The 26,715-nt window shown below is 40.8% G+C and overlaps 2 protein-coding genes across 4 annotated transcripts; one reads left to right on the top strand and one right to left on the bottom strand.

Annotated features, from left to right (window-relative positions):
• Window positions 1-2,574: 2,574 nt before the first annotated feature.
• LOC108674124 (general transcription factor IIH subunit 4) lies at window positions 2,575-4,918 on the top strand (the record flags this gene model as incomplete). The annotated part of the gene is given in 4 exon segments (XM_018162030.2): window positions 2,575-2,687; window positions 3,240-3,392; window positions 3,872-4,031; window positions 4,552-4,918. Coding segments are annotated over 4 exon segments (633 nt in total). The 3' UTR covers window positions 4,768-4,918.
• A 1,221-nt stretch (window positions 4,919-6,139) lies between these two features.
• Window positions 6,140-24,278, bottom strand: LOC108674125 (aldehyde dehydrogenase, dimeric NADP-preferring). Of its 3 annotated transcripts, none has more exons than XM_018162033.2 (14): window positions 24,190-24,278; window positions 23,392-23,535; window positions 23,132-23,227; window positions 22,292-22,412; window positions 21,032-21,132; window positions 20,549-20,712; window positions 19,775-20,005; window positions 19,297-19,408; window positions 19,010-19,095; window positions 16,303-16,418; window positions 12,443-12,578; window positions 11,850-12,000; window positions 8,512-8,541; window positions 6,140-8,003 (listed from the first exon to the last, which is right to left on the bottom strand). In XM_018162033.2, exons 1-13 carry the CDS (start codon window positions 24,202-24,204, stop codon window positions 8,512-8,514), a joined length of 1,503 nt encoding a protein of 500 aa, XP_018017522.1. In that variant the 5' UTR covers window positions 24,205-24,278; the 3' UTR covers window positions 6,140-8,003. The 3 variants fall into 3 exon arrangements, with proteins under 3 accessions (XP_018017522.1, XP_018017520.1, XP_018017523.1); XM_018162031.2 differs by lacking the exon at window positions 16,303-16,418 and adding an exon at window positions 14,904-15,022; XM_018162034.2 differs by lacking the exons at window positions 8,512-8,541; window positions 16,303-16,418 and adding an exon at window positions 14,904-15,022.
• Window positions 24,279-26,715: the final 2,437 nt, after the last annotated feature.

Below are 26,715 nucleotides of genomic sequence, written 5' to 3'. Positions count from 1 at the left end.
CCCGCATACATCCTCAACACAACTTTTGCTGAGAACCTCAAAACTGCCATGCTAGGAGGGTGTGTTTTGGACGACCCAGCCATCTACCAGACAGTTTGGTTAAACTAATAATTCAGTACCTATAATACAAAAATTCTTTTTCAACTATATGAGTATTTGTTTTTCTTCTTTAATTTTCCAGAGAATTTGTTTATTGTATGTGTGATAATGTCATTAAGTGCTAATTTTCAGCATCAAGCTTTTGATTCACTGTGAAAACAAAAACTCTAATTAAGCCTACGAACTCATGGTTGACAGACAAACATAGCAATAATTTTGGATTTATTTATTTATGTCAGATATTGTTTCATGATTTAATTTTAGACTAATATTTGTATATTATTGAAAATTGTACATTTGACTTGCAGAGGCAAACCATGGTGCATGTCCAGCAGTCTGTGTCCAGACCCGCACCCTCGGTCAGCACAGTTCCTGGACTCGTACGCCAGTGAACGCTGGGACAGCGTCCTCCAGTTCCTGGTCCAGCCACAGCATGGAGCTAAGGCCATCTCTTGGGACGCCATCCGTACTCTGCTCCATGCTAAGCTTATTGAGAGGTTAATGCTCCATGCTAAGCTTATTGAGAGGTTAATGCTCCATGCTAAGCTTATTGAGAGGTTAATGCTCCATGCTAAGCTTATTGAGAGGTCAATGCTCCATGCTAAGCTTATTGAGAGGCCCGAATTAATGTACGCCCCATACAAATGTTTCAAGTTTTGTTCTTAGTTCATTGTCGTTATAGTCGCCTTGACTTTTTCCCCCTCTAAGCCTAGTGAATAATTTCTTAGGTCTTTTCAATTGTCCCTAGTATTTCAGGCTAGATAGAAGCTTAATTGTTTAGGTATTGGGAATCTTGCAACCACGGGGAGTGCGAGCCCTGCAACCGAACATATGTTGGCATGACTACGACAATCTATCCACAAGACTCACAATGCATCTAGTTTCTGAAGGACCAAAAATGCACGCAATGGACAACCACAATACCACATTAACCAGAAACAAACTTGTACGGAACAGAAAAATCCTTCGTCACGAACCAGACTTGAACAGATTACAAATAATGGTAGCAATTGTAATTCAGCGCAGAAAACCACACCTAAATAACCAGTTGACTGATCTCAAAGCTTTTTGAAGCTCCACAACTAGACTTACTGTACCCTACTACTACAGGACTACAAGAACCTTGCTCTTCTACTGCTTCAGTTAGTCATCTTCCAGCAGACACCCTAGAAGCCCCTCGTCTACTCAGCTGTTCGACTTTTATCCCTGAAGATGTTCAGTGATTCCGACACGCGTCGCCGGATTTTAAAAACCTTTCTTTTGAAGAAACATTAAGACTTGTTGATCCTGCCATTGTAATCATTATTAGAAATTTAGAGAAACTTGACTACAAGGAAATTCTTAATAAAAGTGGCTTCCTTTTTAACACAACCTGTATCGGGAATCTTGAACAAAATTTGCTTCTTGCAAATTGAATGCTTAAATTTTGGATATATAATAACAAATAATCAGAGGAATAAAAATTTGAATAGTTAAACTAATATGCTTGTAGATAAATTCCATCTGGAACTAAAAATTGGAACTATTGGCAACACCCTGTCACCCTCACCCCCAACACCCCTGCATCACATCNTTAATGAGACTGCCTTCGCCACCTACGGCAAGGTCTCCTACACTTGCGTCTAGAATTCATACCTAGTTTAATGAGACTGCCTTCGCCACCTACGGCAAGGTCTCCTACACTTGCGTCTAGAATTCATACCTAGTTTAATGAGACTGCCTTCGCCACCTACGGCAAGGTCTCCTACACTTGCGTCTAGAATTCATACCTAGTTTAATGAGACTGCCTTCGCCACCTACGGCAAGGTCTCCTACACTTGCGTCTAGAATTCATACCTAGTTTAATGAGACTGCCTTCGCCACCTACGGCAAGGTCTCCTACACTTGCGTCTAGAATTCATACCTAGTTTAATGAGACTGCCTTCGCCACCTACGGCAAGGTCTCCTACACTTGCGTCTAGAATTCATACCTAGTTTAATGAGACTGCCTTCGCCACCTACGGCAAGGTCTCCTACACTTGCGTCTAGAATTCATACCTAGTTTAATGAGACTGCCTTCGCCACCTACGGCAAGGTCTCCTACACTTGCGTCTAGAATTTATACCTAGTTTAATGAGACTGCCTTCGCCACCTACGGCAAGGTCTCCTACACTTGCGTCTAGAATTTATACCTAGTTTAATAAGACTGCCTTCGCCACCTACGGCAAGGTCTCCTACACTTGCGTCTAGAATTTATACCTAGTTTAATAAGACCCTTCACCACTCACAACAAGGTCTCCTACATCAGTCAAGTATCCTGCATAATATCACCAGGGTTCTCTAAGTGGGAGTTCATAGCGTTCGGCAGCCGAGTATCACGCATGCGATTGTAAGAAGTTATTAGATGTAAGTTGGCAGCAGCAAAAATGACCAACAAAATGTTAAGGAGATAACGTGTGTTCTGTTGTTTGGTTCTCTCACGGTTTCGTCTTGCAGGACTACAGTATGGAGGGCATGGACGAAGAGCTGCAGACGTTCCTGCAGCATCTGCGAGAGTTTGGCTTTGTTTTCTTGAGAAGAAGAAGTTCAGGAAGATTTTACCCCACCAGGTCAGTTATGGGATTTTTGTGATGATTAGAATAATGGTAATGGTGTGAGGATGGTTATGCTGTTAGTGCATCATATTAATATAGGCGTTATAGGTACAAACATTTATGAACAACTGAAGTCGAGTAGGTTATGCATAATAGCTTACAATACTTTTAATGATGCAAATCTTCGTGCTAATAGTTCCCTATGAACTAATTAAATCGTGCAAATTTAAAGCAACGCTCAAATCAACGCGCTAATTAAACATAAAGTTGCAGTACATCCTCTCAGTAAGTTGCAGTGCATACCTCTCTCAATAAGTTGCAGTGCATACCTCTCTCAATGAGGCTGAGCTGCAGTGTATACCTCTCTCAATAAGTTACAGTGACCTTATGACCACATGATGAGTTTGGGACTTCCTAGTCCCCGGTCACGCTGATGCCCCGCTTTTGTCGTCTTCCGTCTCAGAGTCGTCNGCTGACACGTCACTGTGGTGCTGAGCAGACTAGTGCTGACACGTCACTGTGGTGCTGAGCAGACTAGTGCTGACACGTCACTGTGGTGCTGAGCAGACTAGTGCTGAACATCACCAGTGGGGAGAAGAAGATGCTGGACGAAGAGATCGACGGTAACCTCGTGGTCGAGACGAACTCCCGCGTCTACGCCTACAGCCCCACGGCCCTCCAGGTCTCCCTCCTCGCCATCTTCTGCGACATCGAGTGCAGGTGCGTGAACCTTATCATGGTCTCTCAACTGTTAACAGATCATTTATTTTATCAGTTGTAAGTTTCTTGCATAAAATAAAACCGTCATCTTACCTGAGTTTATCGCATGTTACAAATTTTCATCAAACTCTGGTAAATCTGAATCATTCTCAGGATTTACAAACTTTAACTTTAAATTTTGTATATTTTTCCTGGCAGCTAGACATAGAGACAAAGGTCGCCATTTTACTAGGAATATTCTGTCATGGCATCTCGATGGAAGTCATTGTATATTTTCATTTCCGGAATACTTAATTAGATGATCATTTAAATTTCCTCCGAGTCCTAGCTTGTTCTTATTTATTTATACTGCCAGGCATCTTCTAGGCTATACTATTTAATGTTATAAAAATTATTAATATTCGTTTCTTTATGCCAATATTAATGACCTACAGCATTAAATAATTAATTCCTACGACTCAATAATAGAATTTTTCCAGATTTCCGAACATGGTGGTTTGCAGCATTAGCAGACAGAGCGTGAGAAGGGCGTTCTTGAAAGGCATCACCGCCGAGCAGATAATCAACTACCTCAAACTGCACGCCCACAAACAGATGACCAAGTGCACCCCTATCATCCCCAAGACGGTGTCTGAACAAGTGAGCTCTCGTCTTCACTTACATTGCATCATAAACGCATTTTGTATTTGCGTCTCTTTGAAGCATTCGAGTTGACCGTGGCACTGATAGGATTGGTTAGCAATTCAAATGAATCGTTGTCGCTCTAGTCCTATTTTGAACCCGAAAGAGTAAGTGTTCTAGAATAAGGTTTAGGCACCATTAAATTAATTTACTATTAGGTAATTCAAGGTAAACGCTTGCAGTGCTAGCCCTATTTTGAACATGAAGGTTGAACTCACGATGGTTTTGGTAGACAAGGTCAGATCATGATGCGGGTTTCCCCTAGTTTGCTTGCGCATCTGAAAGTTGAGTCGTTCCTGCTCCCAGACTATCCCTTATGGTTGTTGCCTGTGTCCGCAAGATACAGCTGTGGGAGCTGGACCATCTGTAAGTTAGGTCGTTCCTAATAGTTGTTGCTTGTGTCCTTTAGAACCAGCTGTGGGAGCTGGACCAAGTACAAGGTAGGACGTTCCTAATGCTTGTTGCCTGTGTCCACCAGATCCAGCTGTGGGAGCTGGAAAGGGAGCGGCTGGAGTACTCGGAAGGTGTGTTGTACAAGGACTTTATCCTCCAGCAAGACTATTCCCTGCTCGCCAACTACGCCAAGAGCCGCGGTGTGCTTATCTATGCTGATAGCAAAAGCAGAACTTTAGTCGTGTCGAAAAAAGGCAATCCCGTCGTGAAGCAATTCTGGAAAGAGACTCAAAGCAAATAGTACCAGTTTCCTATAGCAGCTTATTCAGTTAAATGAAGCCAAATGTGATATTAGTGTTGCAGTCTGTTAATTAATTGATGGCCCTGAGGCGGGCTACAAAGCACGTATTACTGGAAGGAATAAGTTACCAATGAATAAACATTTACGAGAAGGAAGTTAATATCATTGCCCTGCATCACCAGGTCCATAGTGCCTAACTTGCAGCAATATTTATTATTTTATGTATCTGATAAATGTTTTGGCGCTCAAATCAACTGTAATAACATTACACTGTAGGTTGGGTTAATGAAAGATAATTCCAGCGAAAGATGTACGTATTATGAAAGGCTATAAAAATACAAACTTTCAATATGCATGAATGACGAAGTAAAGTTTAAGAGAACAACAAACCAGATCAAACTACATCATAACATTCTACTTGTGTCACGTCAGGCTCGTAGGGCAACATACTCCTTATATTACTAGGACCCCTTTATACGGCGCTCAATAAGTCGAGGTTATAACATTAACTATCCTATAACAAATGCTAGCTAGAGCTTTTACCACCAGCAGGAATTTAGCCAGCCACTTGCTCAATGAACAATCAATTAGAAAATCCTCAAATTTGAATCGGTTATTCCTGATGAAATAATTCTTGAATTTGTATACGTTTCTAAGACTATACATGTTCCGAAGACTAAGTTGATATTAAGAAATGTAGATGCAGAAGGTTGAAAAAAGAATACATATTTCACTCGTGCAAATTGGCGCTTCGCACCAGCTACCAACATTGCGCCAGATGCAACGCTAGTCGTGCACAGTCTTCTGTATACCAGACGATGCCGTGCAGTGTACCGAACATGCAACACGAACTAAACCCGTCCCTCACGAGAACACGTACAAAATAAATGTAATTAATATTAATCGTTAAAGAAGCTAAAGCAGAACGCAATGGCGTAGCCCGCCCAACGACGGCACAGCCGCGCGTGTAGCAGGAGAGCTCATAGCGAAGAATAAGATATTTTTTCTTATCATATACCAATTATTAGAAAATACTCTTCTTATTGTTAGCAGCCAGTAACAAATTTGAATTGTATTGACCAAGTTTGCATATTTTCTGAATTAATCTACTCAGCACACTCTACAATTTGAGGTGATTTAGAATGGTTTGAGCACAAAATTCTATAGCAAACTTGGGCCATAAAGGCTTGTATCAGCGCACCCACCTCGCTGCTCTCGCTACAACTTAAGATAACGAAGCGCTCGTAGAATTATACAGGTAGACAAACAATAAAGGCAACAACATGGAAAATATTATAGTGCTGCAAACTCAAGAATCTCGTGGGAATAACAAAAAAGTAATAAAACTTTAACATGCAATAATATCCACAAATTTATCAATATTCCACATCAGAAAAAAAACATCAATTAATATCATAATAATTGCTTGTAGAAGGAACGGAGTGACAACGACGCTTGTGTACTTATTTGCCCACAATAATATTATATTTTAATCAAAAATCTCGAAAGAATTCTCATGAACAACAATATCAGGAAACGTGGGTTGATTATCGGTATTGTATTGGGTGACAATAGGTTGGTTGATTTGTGACGCCATGGCGGGTACCCACAACTCCTGCAGTTAATTTAATGAATCGATGAGAGCCGTAAACATCACTTCGACTTGAAACGTATTGACTTCGGTATTTTGCTGCGTGAGTGATATGGAAAAACCATATTGTGCTGGGCAGGCGGGGATAATGTCGACCTATTTCGGTAAATGATAGGTTAAAGCGAATGCAGAAGATGGCTGGGCTGGAAGACAGTCTGGGCAAGAGCAGCTAACCAGTTCCGGCTGTGGTGGTAGAGGCTGTCTTGTGATATTATGGCAAAAACATCTAATTCAAACGTAACGCATCTACATTAAAATAAAAATTATGAACATTTCAACAGTTAGTTACGATTACAATATTTATGAAAAAAAAATAAAATTTTCTATGAATCTCAAAGAACAAGTGAATTCGTCGTGTGCCAACTGCGGGCAAGAGCAACTCTATCAAGCAACTGCTGTAGAAGAATACAATTTTCATCAACAATGGAATATAATTTCAGCAATAAAGCATATCCTTGTTGGCATCAAGTGACGATTACGTGCTGAAAGAACCTGCAGAAACTATACAAGTTTTTATATAACACCGCACGCATCTTGTCTGGGAGCTTGTAAGACACTTAGCTACATAACAGCACTAAAGTGTAGCTGTATACTAACCGTAAAAGTTTCCTTAGAAGAAGCTAAAGAAACGTTCAGCACAAACTTAACGAACTTAGCTGCGCATATAAACTAAAAAGAACTTGAACTACTCATCCGACCACAGTCACACAGGTGTATTGAGACGAGTGTATAATGTAATTGCCGCATATGCTTGCAATGACTCGTACCAATAGAAGGAGTTGAGCTGGGAGTCCCGCTGTCACCGAAGCTGGGGTGTTCTCCCAGCCGATTCAGATTTACGAATGACAATCGTAACATTTATACTTCAATTACCATTAGCGAAAATAAGAAAAGACGTTTTTAGACTCGCACACTTTGCCAAAACACCGACAACGAGTATAGCGAAACTCGTAGCTCTCTCTAGTGCGATCACATTGGATTGGAAACATCGTTCATCAATTCCTGATTGTGGTGTAATAGTAAACTGAGTCTCATACTACGAGTGAATAATGCATTCAACATTCCACGTCACATATCAACTTGAAAATCGAGTATTGCCTCATTGAATGATGTGTCCAAGTGAAGAGTAACATGCGTAAGCAAAATAAGCACAAAATAATTGCAAAGAACACGTTAAAGTAGAACAATTGAGTGACAATATTTGGAACAGAATAACATGATTAATAATCTAATTTATGAATAGAGGTGCCAATTTGTGCCCCTCTCTAGGTGCCCGATGGCTGGTCTCATGCCCCACAGCCCAGGTCACTGATAGAATTAAACAATCGCTAGCGTTGCGTGGCATCGAAATAAGTTTATACTCGGAAACTTCGACATGGCACTTAGGTTGTTTTGACACATTTTTATCAAAGTGCAGGAGTTCACACTCTTTCTCATGGTGTTATTTGCTGGTTAATAGGAGGGGTTTGGGCGCGGGGCTGAGGAGAAGGTAGGGATGGAGGATGAGGTATAGGCGCCCATGCGCGAGGTGTGGGTAGTGCGCATGCGTAAGCTGTCCCACAAAACATCGCCGCTTTTAGTCGTCCTGTAAGAGAACAACATAATTCAAAATTCATGCAAATCAATCCACGAAGAACAATTCAAACGAATACTAGGCACTCATGAACTGGATAGAATATACGTGCTAATTAATAAAAATTTATAAGTCCGTGCTACTATTACTCTAAGAGCAAATGTTAAATAAGGTTCTCCGCGGCACTTGCGTATGAACGAAGACAAAGCGATTATAAACCCGATTCAAATAAAATCTAGATGCAGCAACTGATAACCGCGAGGGAAGAGCAGTCCAGCCAAAGTCCAAAAATCCAAAAAATAGGGAGTAGGAACGTATCGATATATTATTAGATGATATTAAAATTTTTAGAAGTAATTAGCATTAGTGAAGTAAATTCTCCACGAATACTCGTTGAAGTATTTAGGATAGCAGCAATGATTATTATAAACCTAAAAAACGGAAAACGTAGTAAATAGAAAAAATATTAGATAAAGTTCATGCCAAGCAAGTAGAACAAATCAACAAACACGAACAATACCTAGCCGTTGTAAGCAGACTCTGCACCCGCCTAGAGGGAACCAAAAAAACATATAAGCAACGTGGAACATTTAAACTTCAAGGCAAGCACTTTCCCCCAAAACGTAGCATAAAATTGACATTTTAAGCTATCATTGATTGATGAGATGCGGTGTGAGCACACAATATATACTTACAAGTCAATTTATCTGAATTTTGCGAGTAAATTGATCGACTATTTAGCAGGCTTCAGCTTTAGAGGTGCGATAACGATACTACCATAAACTCGATAAATATAAAGAGGGGCTGCCACTACCATTAATTATACAAACTATAAGATAGCTAACCTTCTAAAATTCATGAACAAACAAAACACAGCATAAACTATCACAGTAACCACAGAGACTTGTCCATGCTTTCAACACGTCCCAACAACACATAGAGAAGCAAGGTGACGGCCTCAACCTCACCGTCTCACTTACATCATGACACTACGAAGTTGTACCTGTCCAGGCAAATAACGTTAAAACAACGTTTAATCAACGTTATTTCAACGTCAGATGCCTGTACATCACTCAACTGAGGCTCGAGCATATCACATATTGCGTGCTAGTGAGCTGTCTTCAAGAAATATAACAGGGAAGTAAACTCATGCGGGAATTGTGAAAATTCCCGCAGTAGGAACTGAATTCGTGTTACAGGGTTACAACTGATAGTAATAATGTCAGTAAATTTGTTATTTTGGCAAATAGTTGTGCGTGTACAAAGTGCATGATAAGTGACGTCATCTAGCCCACAGGTCGAGCTCTAGGTGGCCTTCGATGTTACAGGAACAACTGGGTTACGCGTTCCTCCAACATAATTAGAGTAGGTGTAATTTGATGGTAGGTGATACACGTTGCTGTGTTGAGTGAATTATACTGAGTGAAGAATCAACTTGAGTGAATCTTATATCGAGTTGAGGGAATAATTGCTATGTTGTAATAAATTAAAACATTAGTGGCGACATTGAACTTTATCAGTAGAGCAGTGCTGTACGACAAGAGATAACAGTGTTGTACGGCAGCAGATAACAGTGCTGCATGGGAACAGTTAACAGTGCTGTACGACAACAGTTAACAGTGCTGCATTGTACAACAAGAGATAACAGTGTTGTATGGCAACAGATAACAGTGTTGTATGGCAACAGATAACAGTGTTGTATTGCAACAGATAACAGTGTTGTATGGCAACAGATAACAGTGTTGTATGGCAACAGATAACAGTGTTGTATGGCAACAGATAACAACGCTGAGAGATAACAAAAGTAGAGCTAGCGCCCCCCGCGTCTCCTGACGAGGCGGGCGAGGAAGCCAAGCAAGCGTAAGCGCCAAGAGACCTGCACACGGAGGATGACACTCGTGGTGCTGCTCTTGTTTACTGATCATTATAGTCTGAGTGATCATTATAATGAGTCTAAAAAATGTTTAGTGATTATCCGCCCGTTATTCCTGCGGGCGAATAATGAGTCATTTGTTGCATTACTGGGGAAATGCATTTGCGGGGGAAATGTTGCATTTTCCCCGTAATTTAATTAATAATTGTTCCCCCGTAATGTTGCGATTTTTCGTAATTCATCCCCCGTAATGTGGCATTCATCCCGAAATTTGTTGCAATTACGAGAGAAAAGCACAAATGCATTTGTTTTTTTTTTTTTACCAGGGAAAAAGAATTTTGATTTAATACCTATCATTAGGGGGCAAGGGAGGGCGACACTAGCCTAAGCTTTCTGAACTGCCTCTCTTGCTTAACATTCATCACCTCCGGTGCGCTGGAAAACGACCTTCGTTTCATTAAACATCGAGAAAGCCCAACGAATAACGTCAGTCTCGTCTGGCCGAGATGTTCCTCGTTTGAGGTTTGTTCTTGTTATCACATCAATAATATTCAAGTTGTGTGTTAATTATAACCAAGTTTCTTGATTTGCTTAGGTTGCATGAACTCGTCCGTTGGGCGACGAGGATACTTCAGGGTCTTTGAGCCGCTCTGTGCGTCAGTGGTGGCCACGACAGCGATTAGTGGCGGCCAGTATATCGATTAACGGCGGTTACTACAGCGATTAGTGGCGGCCTCTGCATTGTAGCTCTGATTGGTCGCCTCATTCGCATCTCAATGTCCGTATTTTTGTACGGTCAACATGGCGGTGCACGAACCGATAAACACAAAAGTTTAATTTTTTCTTGAAGAACGTTCTATGCATCACCAATTGTTATAGGAAGCGCATATACAAGGCTTTGAATTTATTTTTTACCGTTATCAGTTTAGCGCGTCAACAATTATTATCAAAATCGAGTTTGTAATCATATTTTGTCAATAATTTTTTTTTCGCCCCGCCTCAGTGATCTAACGCACTCAACATAAAAGAACTTTAAGCAATCTTACAACTCGGGGCTTTCAAGCATCGCCCCTGAGGTAGCGGTGCGCCGTTAACACCTGTGGTCACATGGGGCAAGTCTTCCCATATTTTTGAAAAGGAATAGGAAGGAGGGAAGGAAGTAAGTAAAGAAGGGAAGGGAAGACAGGAAAGAAAAAAATGGTAGGAAGGAAAGGAAGGAAACGAAAGAAGTTTCGGAGAGCAAGGAAAGGGAGGAAAGTAAAGGAAGAGAAGAGCGACTTCTTACTGGGTTAAAGGAATGTAAGGATAAAGAAAGGTAAGCATGCCTGTAATGAGCTACATAACTGTATATGGAGTAAGTAGAGCGAGTCTTGTTATAAAGTTTGATGGTTATTATACGAGGGAATTAGTTGTGGGTTCAACAACTATTCTCAAATGCTTATGTACATCAAAAGGTTGTTCGCGCAGTACATCAATGCGTTTCGTACTTCGACGGTATTGATAAGTAACGCAAGTCTCGATGGTTAATAGAAATAAGTTAAAAATTATCTCTCTCATACAAGCGAGAATAGAATTAAGCAATTCTGTGGACTAGATGGAAACGCATCATCATGAATACAGAAATTAATGTCGATTTGCGTGAACATCCAGCCAGCAGGTACAACATCTCAGTGAAGTAGGTACAGTACCTGGACAAATTATGTAGTACAGTACTTGGGCCAAAAAGGTACAGTACCTGGGCAAAGTAGGTAGAGTACCTGGGCAAAGTAGGTACAGTACCTGGACAAAGTAGGTACAGTACCTGGACAAAGTAGGTAGAGTACCTGGACAAAGTAGGTANGTAGGTACAGTACCTGGGCAAAGTAGGTACAGTACCTGGGCAAAGTAGGTACAGTACCTGGGCAAAGTAGGTACAGTACCTGGGCAAAGTAGGTACAGTACCTGGGCAAAGTAGGTACAGTACCTGGGCAAAGTAGGTACAGTACCTGGGCAAAGTAGGTAGCCACGTAGGCGGAGGCGGCCCCCACGGCGAAGCAGACGAGGTGCGGGAGGTAGCGCAGCGACGGAAGCTTCATCTCCTTTGTGACGAAGGACAGAAACTGCGTGTTCTTGGGCGTGTAGGGCGGGTAGCGCTTGCTGCAACACACGTACCACGTTACTCGGGTATCGGGGTTACTCAGGTAATAGGTTACACAAAGCGAATACACTCAAAATGTAAGAAAGGAACATAGAGAATAGAGCTGCTATGGATGTATGTACCCTTATATTAAAAGAAATCAAACAATGGACCCTGATGAACGTAAAGAGGCAAAAGAATTACATTAATATGAGAAGAAAAGTAAACAATAGATTAATAGGAAGGATATTCGAAGAAGTGAGAAAAGTGAAAAGATACACAATCAAGACAAGTGATTGGAGGAACAATTATTGTTCAAATTCTCTCAAGGCCATGGATATGTGCTAAGGCATAGTACAGAACTAAAGCACGCCTATAGCTCATGCCACGTGCGGCTCTAGGACTTGAATCTCACTCCACACACAGCCACCCATGCACCACACTCCACTCATGCCCCTCCACCTGCCGATCCACTCAGCGATGGGGTTGTAGTTGCGGTGGAGGCAGCTCTTGCGGTGGGTGAAGGTCAGGAAGGAGAAGTGGCCGTGGTACGCACCCATGCCGCTGCTCCCCACGCCCCCGAACGGCAGCTCGGGTACTGGAGGCGTACGAGGTACGGGTAGTACATGTACATGTGAACCGTCTTAATTAGAGCATAACAATGCAGGGACAAAAGTAATGCTAATGTTTTTTATATTTACTCAGGCTAAAAAGCTTATTTCTTTTGAAGGAATAAAGCAATGCTTGTTCAAATCTCAAAGGCCAGATTTACTTAATTTTTTAATTTTCCTTCATTTTCTTTCTCGATACATACTAGGATGTTGAATAAATTAATGGATAACGAAAAACTACTTACACCAACATTCCAATAAAATATACCAACATTCCATTACAAAACACCAACACTCCATTACTTTACGAAAACACGTCACTTTATCTCATCGGAGATCGCAGCGTTTAGCCTGTATATATACACTATATGCATATAGTTTTTGTCTGTATAATGACATAGATGGTGCATGCGGAACCAAGTCTCGTGTTTAACAAGGCCTGAATGACTGAATCAGTTGAGTTGCCGAGACTTGCTTGCAAGGGAAGACTCAAGCATTTGTGCATGCCATGCGTGCATATCACGCACGAGTGCGCATGCAACTACTTAGCCACGCTCGAACCCAGGCACAAATGCAAAGCGTCCACAGTTTAGGTGCTACTAATAACAGAAAATTATAGGGTACCCATCCACCAATTGAACAAAAAACGTTTAAAAAGTCAAAATTTTATTTATAACCTACGATTGGATATAAAGCCGCAGCATTCCGACCTTAATATGGTCGATTAAGACGATCGGTCTTTAATTAAGATGATCGATAAGTGTCAGATGATGGGAAGAAGAGTGAATATTGCGGGATATACCGCTAAACCGTACGATCCTCCAGGTGAGAGGTACCCAAAAATTATCTTGAACACTGCCCACAACCATGCTGATGCCACCACCTTTGACGATTGTCATGCGCCGCCCAGTAGCGACACAGAGAAATGAACTGAACTTCGGAAGGCTCGAACATGCGGCTAGCTCCCCTCATCTTGGTGCCACTGACACCGCATTAAAGTGGTTAAAAAATAATAAACCCGTACGCCACTAATAGAATTGAGCTAAGTAAAGCAAGCCAGATAATGATTAAAAAAAGAGGGAAGCACATGCAAAGAAGCCATTTGCGGAAATAACACATAAATAAGCTGAACAAATGTTAAAAATACAATGATACAATACAATACAATGTTAAATCACGTTTGCGCCGGGCATGTCATAGCACGCACCAAAAAGAGCACGCTAAAATTTATGACAAAATTAGAAAACATCACACAAATAAAAAAATAAAAACAGACTTCAACATGAAGCCGCATGAGAATGATAAAGCAATTAGTTGAACAGCAACAAAACAAAGCTGCAGCGGTTGAACAGAACTTCAATTAGTTGAATGTTAGTCCAGAAATTCTTTCCAACCCTTTCTGAGAGTCGCTGACAAGATGCGCAGAGGGTCTATCTAGCTTGTTTTCATCTTTTCAAATTCTTTACCCTGCTGGCCTGCCTCACTTCATGATGAAGGAAAAAATTCCATTCACGTCAGAATTCATCATTTCTTTTGACAAGGTCGTCACTGGATCAGAAACGCAATCTTATGCATGGTGGCTTTGAGAGGCGAGCTAACCAGCCATATATTGCCGACGCTCTGAGACGCGGTGTCAGTTAATGCAGACACATATATTCGACGTACAAGTGAAGCTCACTTGACAACAATATTTTACTTATTAAAATTATAGACGATTTTAATGAGAACTGAACACCGCAAACTAGCGGACGTAGCAAATGACTACGCATTCTCAACTATCTCAGAAGAGGAATGAGCACGTACTTAATACTATCCTCCTCGAAGTTGTTCTCTCTGTATATCTGTGTAGGTACCTCTCCCTGAATTACCTGGCACCTTTGTCACCTGTGTTACGTCAAATAAACAAACAAATAAATAATCTGTCCGGTTATTATTAACAACGCAAGCTCTGTGCTTCGGCAAATAAGTCACCGCTCCGTCAGCTGTGCAGTGTGTGGGCACCGTGTAAAGAGGCTGTAGAGAGCCAGCCATACTGGATGTTATGTTAGTGCTGTAATTTGGATGAAGGTAGCAGGTGATCAACTGTGTTGGATGTGATGTTAGGAGAGTATGAGTTAACCAGCTGTTTTTGACGTGATGTTGGAAGGGTACAAGCTAAAGGGTCGTAGCTGTCCTTGCGAGTGTTAGTACAAGCAGGACGGGTACAATTGTACAGAATGCGTTGATACGGCAAAACTTTCAAGGCGACACTTCGGAACGACAACACAGCTCAGAGGGAATACCTCGAGATGGCAGCAGCTCTGAGGGAATACCTGCTGCATGGAAAATGACGTCATTGACAGCCATGCCACCAGCAGGCAGGTCGTGCGCGAGGTGCTTCAGCGTGGGCTTCGAGGAGCTGAAGATGTACAGCGCCAGGGGCTCGCCAGGCCTGGCCACGCAGTGCACGTTTAGAACTAAAAGCTTAGTACCAAAGGCATTGTTACCAAAAGCCTTGGTACCAAAGGCTTTAGTACCAAAGGTTTCAGTACCAAACAGTTTGGTACCAATAACCTTAATAATATGTATCATTTGCTGTTCAGATCCGTTAGTTTCATTCCGCTCGATGTATCGGATCCCAGGCCGCTCAGCGGCGACTTGGTCAGAGCCGAAGTCCTGGGGGGCTAACTATCATAAATAGTTAAGAGCTCGTAACTCTGTCACCCAATCACAGAGGAATTTTTTCAAGCTGAACCAGCCAATCAGAGACGAGAAACTGGCCGCTACGTGTACTTAAGCGAGTGTTGATAGTATGACCATTAATATTAAGAAGCGTTTCTATCCATTGCAGGATCAGTGGCGTCTCAATCTTGGCATGTCTACCAAGTCGCTACAAGATGGAAAATGTCACTCTTCAAACTATGGCGTTAATTGATCAATAATTACACAAAATTTTTTAAATCTTTCGGTTTCATCAACGCTCCGTGAATCTGTGCGACGGCACTTGTCCTCGTGCCTTATCGTCATTTATGATAGAAGATTATACAAGTTAAGATAAAAATCAATAACATAACACAATATATATAATGTGAGGAATTAACTCACAAGGTTCACAGCTACAGCAAGAAAATAACACGCCAGCAGCTTGCATTATTTGAAAGGATTAATAATACATTAGATCAGAGAAGGCAGAGTGAGCGCGAACATAACAGGCGTCGAAAACAAAAAACCAATTGCAGACCAATATATGTACAAGACGCATTATTTTCCCTATAAACACACGGTGATCCCCACATACAAAAAGGTAACGTTGAACATCGCAAAAATATTCAAGTTACGATGATTTCACAACCCCACGGAAGCAGCAGCATAATCAGGCGATCAGCACCAATCCGGCACAGTAGGGAGATGCTGGCACCATACATCACGGTCCAACTAACATGAATCAAGTACCCGTCAGGCGTAGCATGGTAGGTCACCGAACGGTAGGTCACCGAAACCCGCAGGTTGCTATACGGGTTTCTACGTGAACCTGCAGGTTGCACCATGGAACCCAAGCAGAACCCGCAGGTTGCATCACGGGTTTCCACCTGAACCTGCAGGTTGCACCATGGAACCCAAGCAGAACCCGCAGGTTGCATCACAGGTTTCCACCTGAACCTGCACCATGTAAGCCAAGCAGAACCAGAACATAGCACCACACCAGCACTACCATCATGGTAGTATGTATACCTCCCAGATGCACCATGGTATCGTTGACGCAGCCACCACCGCTTGTCACGGACACGTAGAAGCGCTCTACGACGCTGTCCTTGTTGCTGAACACGTAGGCGGTCAGTGGCTTATCTCTACGCGGGCAAGTAAGAGGGGTTGTTACTTGTAGCCGTCATTATACTTGAAAGTAATAAGTAGTATGGGCTGTAACTTGGTGCCCAGTTTTTATTACTTGATAAGGAGCAAGTAGCATGGGCTGTCACTACGAGCCAAGCAAATTTCTGCGCCGACAAGTAGGTGTTGTTACTTGGAGCCAAGCTTTCTTCTACGCGGTGAGTTAAGAGAGGCTGTTACTTGCAGCCGAGTCATCATTACTTGTCAAATGTGTATGTGTATGTAAGCCGATTACCTATACTTCAAGCACACGTGACTAATAACAAACTCTTTCTCTTTTTCAGGGATGGGTTCCACCCACTAAAACGAAGTACGGAAAAGTAAAGACTATAAATATTCTTGAAGATATACAGCGATAATTCCGCATCGTGTTAAAGCAGGCGGCACTCAAGCTGTTACTGCAGGCGTTTTTCACGCCGTAACTTCTGTTGTGCAAACGATTTTTTTTTTAATACGGCAGCTATTAAACGAGCCAGTTTTTCGAGCATTGTGTTTTACATTCATTAGAACTAACGGTGATTAGATTAAAGTCGATACAAATTAACATCGAGTGAATACTTGACGAAACTCAGCAATTTAAGTTCTGAAGGAAGAAAACAATTACAATAAGAATTATTTCCCTGCAAACTAATTAATGTATACGAGATGGTAATTAATTTTGGGAAATGAACATAGAAAGAGGATGTGATGTATTAGGAACTCCGGCAGCGCCACACGATATTTCAAACATTATCCCTGTAATAAAATTAGATCAAATGCACCAACTTATTCTCGTCATCGGAGCTCAGCCTTGCGTATCTGAAATTAAAGCTCGTGCAACACAGAAAAAAATTATGACATAGATTTTGTAAAAAAATTATGCACTTTTTGTTCTAGTGTGGGTCACCATGACCCAGTTTGGTCAGGAGAAAAGCAGATCAGAGCTACATAAGCCGTCTGCTTTAGCTGTCAGCAGGTCAATATGTGGACAATATGAACCATTATTTTTTAGTGATGATGCAATCCATATTTGACAGTCGCCGAAGATTATGTTGCAAAGACCTTCGTGTTTTATTCAAGAAAAATAACCAAGATTTTGAGGTGAATAGAAAAAGGATGCGCCGCGAGATATGCCCTCTATAAAAACTAGTGCGGCATTCGCTTAAGACTACAACATGGGAGGCTAACGTGCGCAAACAATACGAAGACCTGCGAAAATAACTACTTTATGTAATAGTAACTAATTTATGCAATAATAAAAACTACTCTACATAATAATAATTACTACTTTATATAATATTTGACTAATGACATGCAGGGAGTGCACACCCATTCCACCCACAGACCAGCACAGTAATTATACTCAGCAGAAAATGATACAAAAAATTAAGAATAGTAAGAAAATTTCGTACCTTCAGATACAAAAATAAAGTATATAATATTCCGCAATAAAATGATAAAAATAAAGTCGGCAGTGCAAGCGCAAGGAGAAAAATCGATATCTAGTTATCGAGTTAAATCGAGTTATCTAGTTAACCCCACGGCTCCTAGATACCACGAAAACTATCACCACGACGATGGTGGTGCCATGGAGAAGAAAGTTCTAGTGCGATGATAAGAACTACACACTAAGAGGCTGTGATACAAACAATATCATCGCTGCAAACCATGCTGCATGACGCGGGCAACCACAAGGACCAGTGCCAAGATGAGGCTCACTACGCGTGCGGTGTGAAGTCAGAAAATTGACAACAATCCTCATATGCATAGCATGAGCTGTCATTAAAATCGACAAGAGTTTGACCACAAGATAACAATTGAACTGAAATGTTCCTCCCACAAGATTACAATTGCACCGAAATGTTCCTCCGTGTCATGCTTAGAAGTTCTATGGCCCCGACAACAACCCTGCGTGCGCTACCGTGGCAGTGACCCATGCTAACATAATTAGGAGGAATAAGTGCTTTGCCAACGGGAATAAATAGGTGCTTAGACAACAGGAATACATGGCTCAACAAAAAGGAATAAGAGGCAAGAGGGGCATGCGCCCTCACCAGCGAGCTGCACGACACTGTCGTTGACAGCCACGCCCCCCACGCGCGCCTCCCTCTTTCGTCTTTCGAATAACAAACAAAATCAGATTCAGTTACATTTTTTGAGACAAGGAATCTCTCTAATATTCAGTTCACAACTGTCAACATCCAGAACAAGTGAGAGCGCGCACTGTACAACACTCACATGTCTTATAGACAGCACAATATTTATTGGTATAAAAAAATTGATGAAAACTGTTTAGACTACAATGTTATTGGTGTGTCCAGTTTGGTGGATATATATACAACTTATGTCCTTTAATATCTGTTGATTTAATAACACAAGAATTAGTGTGCCAGCAGAATCTTGTTCGTAACACAACACGAATTGATCCTAGCCAAGAGTAGTGATTATCTCAATCAGCGCTTTGGTCTCACACGTTTCAATAGTTACTTCTCAAAGATTGGTTGTGTTAATTCTAATTGATTTATTATACACATTTTAATAAATTAGATGTATTATAGCTCTATAAACTCGCCTGGTCTTGATGAACTTGATGGCATCGTGGACGTTCTCTACGTTGACGATGGGCAGGATGGGGCCGAAGATCTCCTCCGTCATGACCTGCAGCAGCCACAGGGTCAATACATCTCATTCATTATATTTCTCTCCCTGAATGTCTACATTATTCAACAAAATTTCTATTAATTCTTATACGTTCGTGAATCGATTATTAATACTGGTCAATTTGTGAAGATAAACCATTTTAGATGTCATCTTTTTGATCAGCAATTATAGAAAACACAATAGAGTGTAGATCTTGACCTTGCTGGTGGGCGAGACGTCGGTGAGGATGGTGGGGGCGAAGTACTTCTGCTTCTTGTCGACCTCGCCCCCCACTACAACGGTGCCGTCCTTCAGGTACTCCGACAGCCGACTGCAATAATGTTACGGAATTATCACAGTTATAAGTATATGCTACATTTGCAGCGGGTGGGTATCCAAGACCTAAATAAATGCCTTGTTTATTACAGCAAACATAGATCCTGTTATGAAATCTGCCTTCAATTGAAGTGCGAGCTTAGGCGGATAGGAAGCCTACAGTCATAAAGCAGCCTTTCTTCTCTGACAAAATAGAGGCAACCGCAGCGCAATCACAACAAAAATTGACTACGTGCACCACCCGTCAACAAGAACTCGTTTGACACATCCCCTGGCAGCAATAACTCACTTGAAGTGCATTGCAGCAACAAGAACTCTTTTAACGCACCACTCGATGCGTCCCCCAGCAACAAGAACTCACTCCACATGTCTCTCAGCCACAATCCTGCAGTAGTCAGGGCTGGCCTTGGGATCCTCGCCATAGAACTCGTTGATGACCTCCCTGGCCTTGGCAACGAAGGCCTCCTGCACAGTCTTGGAGCAGAGCAGGTAGTCGGGCGCTATGCACGTCTGGCCGCAGTTGATCAACTTGCCCCACATGATGCGTCGTGTCGCTATGTCCAAGTTCACCGTGTCATCCAGGTACACTGGGCTGTGGGTGCAACATATGTGTTAAGGTGTCATCCATGTTAAGGTGTCATCCAGGTACACTGGGCTATAGGTGCGACGTATGTGTCAAGCCAGAGTTACCTAGAGGCAATGATACATAAAAGATGTGTAAAGGAAGGGGCACGTTGAGATAATGCTATTTAAAGGGAGAGATACGTGCCTCTCTTACCTGCAGGAAAGCATTGACCACAGAAAATACAGGTAGTGTATAAAATGCGAGAGCATAAATATAAAATGTACAGAGAGTAATTGCTATGCCACAATATAGCAGGTTATGCCTTGCAGAATGATGTGCTTGACAAGAATATTAGATTGTGAAGCTTTTAACAGTTAAGACTACTAGATTATGAGGCCATTAGCAGTTAAAAGTATTAGATTATTAGGCAATTTTTTGATAGTTAAGAGTAGTACTACTAGGTTATGAGCCAATTTTTTTATAGTTAAGAGTACTAGATTATGAGGCCTTTTAAAGTTAAAAGTATTGGATTATGAAGTGATCAAGAGTTATTAGTGCATGGAAGTAGACCTCTTGCCACCGAGCTCTAGCGTGGTGGGGGTGAGGTGTTCAGCAGCGGCGCGCTGGACAATCTTGCCCACGTGGGAGGAGCCTGTGAAGAAGATGTAGTCAAAGCGCTCCTTCAGCAGCTCTGTGGTCTCTGGCACCCCGCCCTCCACAACTTGATAGCATTCCTGTAATTAATTCATATTACTTGCTTGTACGTCATTAAAATAAAATTCGCATTTAAATATAACGTTCACGATCGTTCTACTATTATGAATTACAATAAATTGAAACCTTTTAAAAAGAATCTAAAATTTATGACTTCCCTACCATTAAAATAATAACCAGCATGGCTAGTTTGCAGCACTAGCGTGTCCGTCAGTGGTCACCAACCAATGACATGACCTAGTGACCAATGACATGACCTAGTGACCAATGACGTGTCCTAGTGACCAATGACATTACCTAGTGACCACTGACACGACCTAGTGACCAATCAAGACCCACATTGTCGATGAATTTGGGCAGCAGTCTGGCGATGAGGCTGGAGACGGCGGGCGCGTGCTCTGAGGGCTTCACCACCACGCAGTTGCCGGCCGCGATAGCGCCTGTCAACAACACCGTCTTATAAACCCTCTCTTAAATGAACTTCTTAAATAAAAAATAAGTTAGTTATCACTGAAGACTCGATGCTTCACTGGTTTCTAATGGTGAGTAGTTGAGGTGATGACTGAATGATTTTCAACAAACCATCCAGTGGCTAACGCAGCAGCGTTTGCAAATAACAATAGCATTGTTCATGCAAATACAAAGTTCATCTTTTAAGTGAGTTTGGTTGGCTTCACACCACACTGCCGGGCACGTGCCGCCAGTCCAATATTATTTAGTAATGCATTTCCATGGAGGCATTCACACCATTAACAAGACTTCTGCCTTTCATGGCGGATGCAAATGCTTGTATGGAAATGCATTAAATGATATAAGACTGGTCCGTGCCCGGCCGTATGGTGTGAACCCTGCTTTATGGAGAACGTTTCAAGCACAAAATATTTTTAATCTAGATGTTCTCATCAATCAGTCTGATTTTGCTTGGAGGCAAATAGGCCAAGTTTCAACTTTGAACACAATCTGTACATCTTCAAGTACGTCATCTAATGGATTTCTAGATATGGCTTCTATGCAAAGACTGATGTACCTATCCCAGCCCAGGTCTAGTGGAAAATAAGAGACAATACGAAACCATGTAACCTATTCTAAGCCAATATTGCAATTACTCGCAGTATTCCTTCCAAACCTTCTTCACTCCTGAATGCAACCTAAAAATATCAGATTCTTTTAATGTTACATAACCCAAAACACGAAGGCAGGACATTCAGCGAGTGCTTTTAAATTTAAATCACAAGACTCTCTGTAGTACAATGACCAGGGTCTACCATTGACCTCATTATAGCCTTGGTAACTTCATAGAACAATATAAGGCTCATGCTCTTAGAACAATACAAAAGATTTGAAACAAATTCTGACAATGAAGCCTTGATTTAAGTTGTTCAGAGAATAGTATACAAATAAGAGAAACAACCAACGCTGTGGCATTAGATTTGTGTGCATAGCTTCATCCCACAGAGCTCAAGTGCAGAGCTTCCCGGCATGGGAGAAAGATTCGTAGCTGGACGGAGGCACCTTATTAAATCATAAGCATTTAAGTACTATGACCAGCATAAAACCAGCAAATATAAGTGTGACTATAGCGTATATAAGTTAGCTGACCAGCGAGAGGCAGTAGGCCGAGCTGCACAGGGTAGTTCCAGGCGCCCATGATGAGCACCACGCCGTACGGGTCGTTGTAGATCATGGGCGTGTCAAAGATGGTGAGCAGATTGCGGGGCACCTGCACCATTAATAATAATATTGGCCATATTGTCACCATTATAAACAACCCCAGATTATCTAAATATTATTCAACTACTTAGTATAAATGACCATCTCTTAAGTTGATTAAAACTGTATTTGTATAACCTAGTTCACCGCCATGCAGTTCCATGCAATTCCATGAAGACTGGAATTTTGTGCCTAATCATTTAAATTAGTCTGGGAAATATTGCTTATTTTTGTGCTATGTGGGATTCTCTCTTAGTTTGGGCATGAGGCTTACATGCTACAGCAAAAATTTCTGCGGAGAAACAATCAAGGATATACAAGAACTTGGGATGAACAGTTCACATATATAAATAGCAGTTGGTGCGCATGATTGAGGCTGCATGCAAACAACACTTGGTCAACATAGCATTGCTCAAGATTAGCTATGTCTGTACATCATCACAGAAACTGTGTGAGAGCTGACTTTCATTGATGCGGTGGACATAATTTTAGGTATAAGAAAAATGCAGAACAAAATCAATATCATATACCAAAATGTTTCTTTTCAAATTTTTTGTTTGCTTTAACTGAAGAGATAAATTATAGATGCAATATCTGCAAAAAAAAATTCCATCAAAAATAGGTATTGAAATGCATCAAATAAATGAAGAAATGACATCAAAAATGTTCAAGAATGAATATAGTACATCAGTAAAACTAAGTCATGGTCAAAGTTATGAGCATCAATACCTTCTCAGGCTGGACCCAGTTATCAATGCGGGCAAGGATGTGGTCAATGTCCCCAATGACGAGATTCAGCTCCAACACAATGGCCTCGTGTGCTGGCTGGAAAACAAACAATATCCTGTCAGATAAATCATCTATCCATATTTTCAAGTTGAAGATCAGTTCCATAAATGTTTTGCAGCATTAATTGAATTTCAAAGAGAATTTGGCAACCAAAATGTATATATATAAAGATTTATATGCAAGAACATAAGCACCAGCACCTTATGGAGATCAGAAGCCAGAGCAGAGCAGAAGTCATCTTTGTGTTCCAAGTACATTTTCTGCAAGCTGCGGAGCTGGGCCTTCCTGAAGTCCACATTGAGGGTGCGACCCGAGTTAAACACCTTCCGAACATCCTCCACTATCTGCAACACCATCAATAAAGCTATATCAACTGATAAAATTTTCTGGCCAAAATAATCCATGCATAGGATTTAATTATATACCATGAAAAACTACAAGAGAATCTTGATGTAAAGATACCCATGTAACTGGCATTGCAATATTTAAATAGACTGGAAATTGAACACTGGTTATTTAATTGAAACACTAATGAGTACCTAAATATACACTAGACTTAATAAAGAGTTATAATACAGATTTATTCCCAATTACATATGTCCCATATATACCAGTACATGAATTACTATGCAATTACATATAGAGGTTTCTAATGAATTATAGGTATATAATGCTTTCCAATCACATATGAAGCATGCATCTCATCATGAAACCATACTTCATTTTGATCAATGGGGCAATAATATTATAAAAAAAATGTAAATTGCATTTTCTAGAGGTGTTGAAACATAAATAATGCATCCAAAAAGTCAAAATTGAGATGAATGAAATGAAACAATTCATAAAATACCATACTGAATTATATATAGGTATATGAAGGCATTTTCAATTGTGACAGAATTTTTTTATGCCTACTATCTCAAGTAAAACAAAATGTGTAAGGCTGTCATCTGTTAAAGATATTAGTATTTCAAACCAGTAATTAAAGTGAAACTCACTGATTTAGAAGTCATCCTTCCAGCTTTTGTAATGGCACCAAATAGGATAATAACACAAGATGTCTCAAAAAATATTGAGGCAAATGTCTGGAAAAGAGAATTGGTCATGACAATTTAGTTGAATGCAGGAAAGCAATTGACAACATTAATAAGTATGTGCATAAGCAACACACAGAGCAATACAAAACATCAAAATAGTGAGCCAGCAGATTTGTGTATTGATGTGCAGTAGGCATTTACGCTGCTCTCTTTGCTCAACTCTTAATTTGGTCTGTGTTTGGAAATGAACAAACAAATATCAATTTGCATCCACACAATCTTGTGTTCCAATTTTTTTTACTTGCTCATTTTAGTTTTGTTAGAGCAGCAATAACATGAATTTATAAAGTTTGTTTCATCTTATTGGGCAAAAGAACATAGACATTGGAAAAGACACTATTTTTCTGGGCATGCTCTCAAAATTTTAGGATTCTGCAAAGAGTATCAAGCTGCCAAGTACCTATCTAATAAGACCAGCAAAAAAAAACAGCATAGGTAGCTGATAGCTGTATTTTGTGCCACACTAGTTCAATCTAATTAACTTAATCAAAACCTAATTACTATAAAAATTGTTAAACAAAAATTATTTTCATTATTGCAAGAAAACATTTTCATCAATTGTCTGATGTTAATTTATGAAGTTGTTCATTTTAAAAGATTAGATATGGTTTTATTAAAACGGAAACAATATGGCAAATGGCTATCAGGCCAGCCGCCAATGGGCGGCTTGAATGGCAAACTCTTAACTCTTAAGACCAGCAGTCCGGCACAGACCTTCCAGGCTCCAGCGTCAGGGATTATGCTCAACAAGCCAGCTTAGCCTGGCTGCCTATGGACACAAATCAAAAATAATAAGCAGAATTTAATATTAAAATGAAAATCATCATTGAAAATGATTGATTCACAAATAATTTTTTAAAAGCTGCTGGTTAGAATATTTTTTCATAATTTTCATTTAACACCTTGACTATGATTGCTTCATCTTGTACGATTATTTCGTTTTTTGTAATTTTTTTAAGCTGCCAGACGGTCATTTTTTCTGGACAAATTTTGTGATTTAGACTTTAGTTTTTCTCAATTGCGTTGGCCAGCTAAAATATATGATAGGGGTACTTCCTAATTAAATTTTAAATACTGCAAAAAGAAAATAAATGGAATTTTTATAGCGGAACCTACAAATAAACTAGTATACATAAGGCATTTTTTGGCCTTCTTTGTTCTCGGATTTTGACCAATTTTGGGCAACCTGAATTATGTACCACTACCTCCTGGACCTGGAGAAATACATTTTGTGGTACAGTGGTATGCATATGTTAGATATGTACCAATACGTAGTCAACGTGTTAATAAATTGTGAGAGCCTGAGAAAGGAAACTTGACAGCTTCCACATGAGGTGTCTCCAGTAATACAACTCGGCACCTGCAGCTTGCAGCATGAACAGCAGATATGCTGCTGTATCATTATTATTATTATTACTGTCATACCAAGCTAGCCATGAGTCCAGCGCATAGGTACTGCAGATCAAGTGGCACTGTGGCAGGGCAGACTGGCAGAGTCCCCAATTCTGAGAGTGAAAGGTACTGAACTGAGGTACCCTGGTACCTACCTACTGATGTAGTAACTAGTAAGTAGGAATGGGTAAAATTATCTGAATATCTGACAATAATCTGAGAATGGGATCAAAAAGATTCAAATAACCAAGTGACAGTCTCTGACAGACACCAACCAAGAGTCCAAGCCAAGACTAATCATCATTCATCACTACTAATGCAGCCTGGCAGCCACCAGCAACAGCAAGTTATAGACTTATAGTTTTACTTTTAAGAGTCACAGAAAACTTCAATTTCAAAAGTTTCCATAATTAACGCAAAGAAAGTGGCAAGATAACTGACTAACAGCTGTGGCACTGCCCCAGGGCCAGGGGCAGGCGGTAAATAGCTACTAAATAGTTGAGCTTAATGCTTTATGGTTCAGTGAACCGACAGAACCGTGACCGTGAGACTGGTGAGAGAGTTGCACGTTTGAGACCTCAGACATGAAGATAAAATAACTCTCTGATGTTCAGAATCAGCGGCATGTCTGACGCTGACGCCTGACGGGCCGACGGCTTAATTTTCAATTTTTCATCGCTGACACGTGACAGCTTAAGTTCTGGTCGTCTAGTGACGGGCTGACGAGTGACGGCGCTGCACCTGCTGCTACATGCCTACAGGCTACAGCAGTACAGCTACATCTGATACTCCGTACTCTGGCTGTATGCCTGGAAGGCTGGATCTGCCTCTCTCCTGGTTGGACAGTCACTTGGAAGTTGGACTTGGCAGTTGGCATCGCTGGGCCAATAGGGCCATATTGACAAAAAACTTGTTTTTTATAATCTCCGTTCTATCTTCCTTGCTTCAATACAGTAATAATCTAAAATTTAAACCACAACTTTAATCCTTTCAGGTTTTTAATTACGCAAACCTTCGTTCACTAACTCCGCATAA

Source organism: Hyalella azteca, unplaced genomic scaffold, assembly GCF_000764305.2.
Source record: "Hyalella azteca isolate HAZT.00-mixed unplaced genomic scaffold, Hazt_2.0.2 contig16101, whole genome shotgun sequence".
Classification (NCBI taxonomy): Eukaryota; Metazoa; Arthropoda; class Malacostraca; order Amphipoda; family Hyalellidae; genus Hyalella; species Hyalella azteca.
Note: the sequence above shows the minus strand (reverse complement) of the source record. Positions and strands in the feature narration are given on the sequence as shown.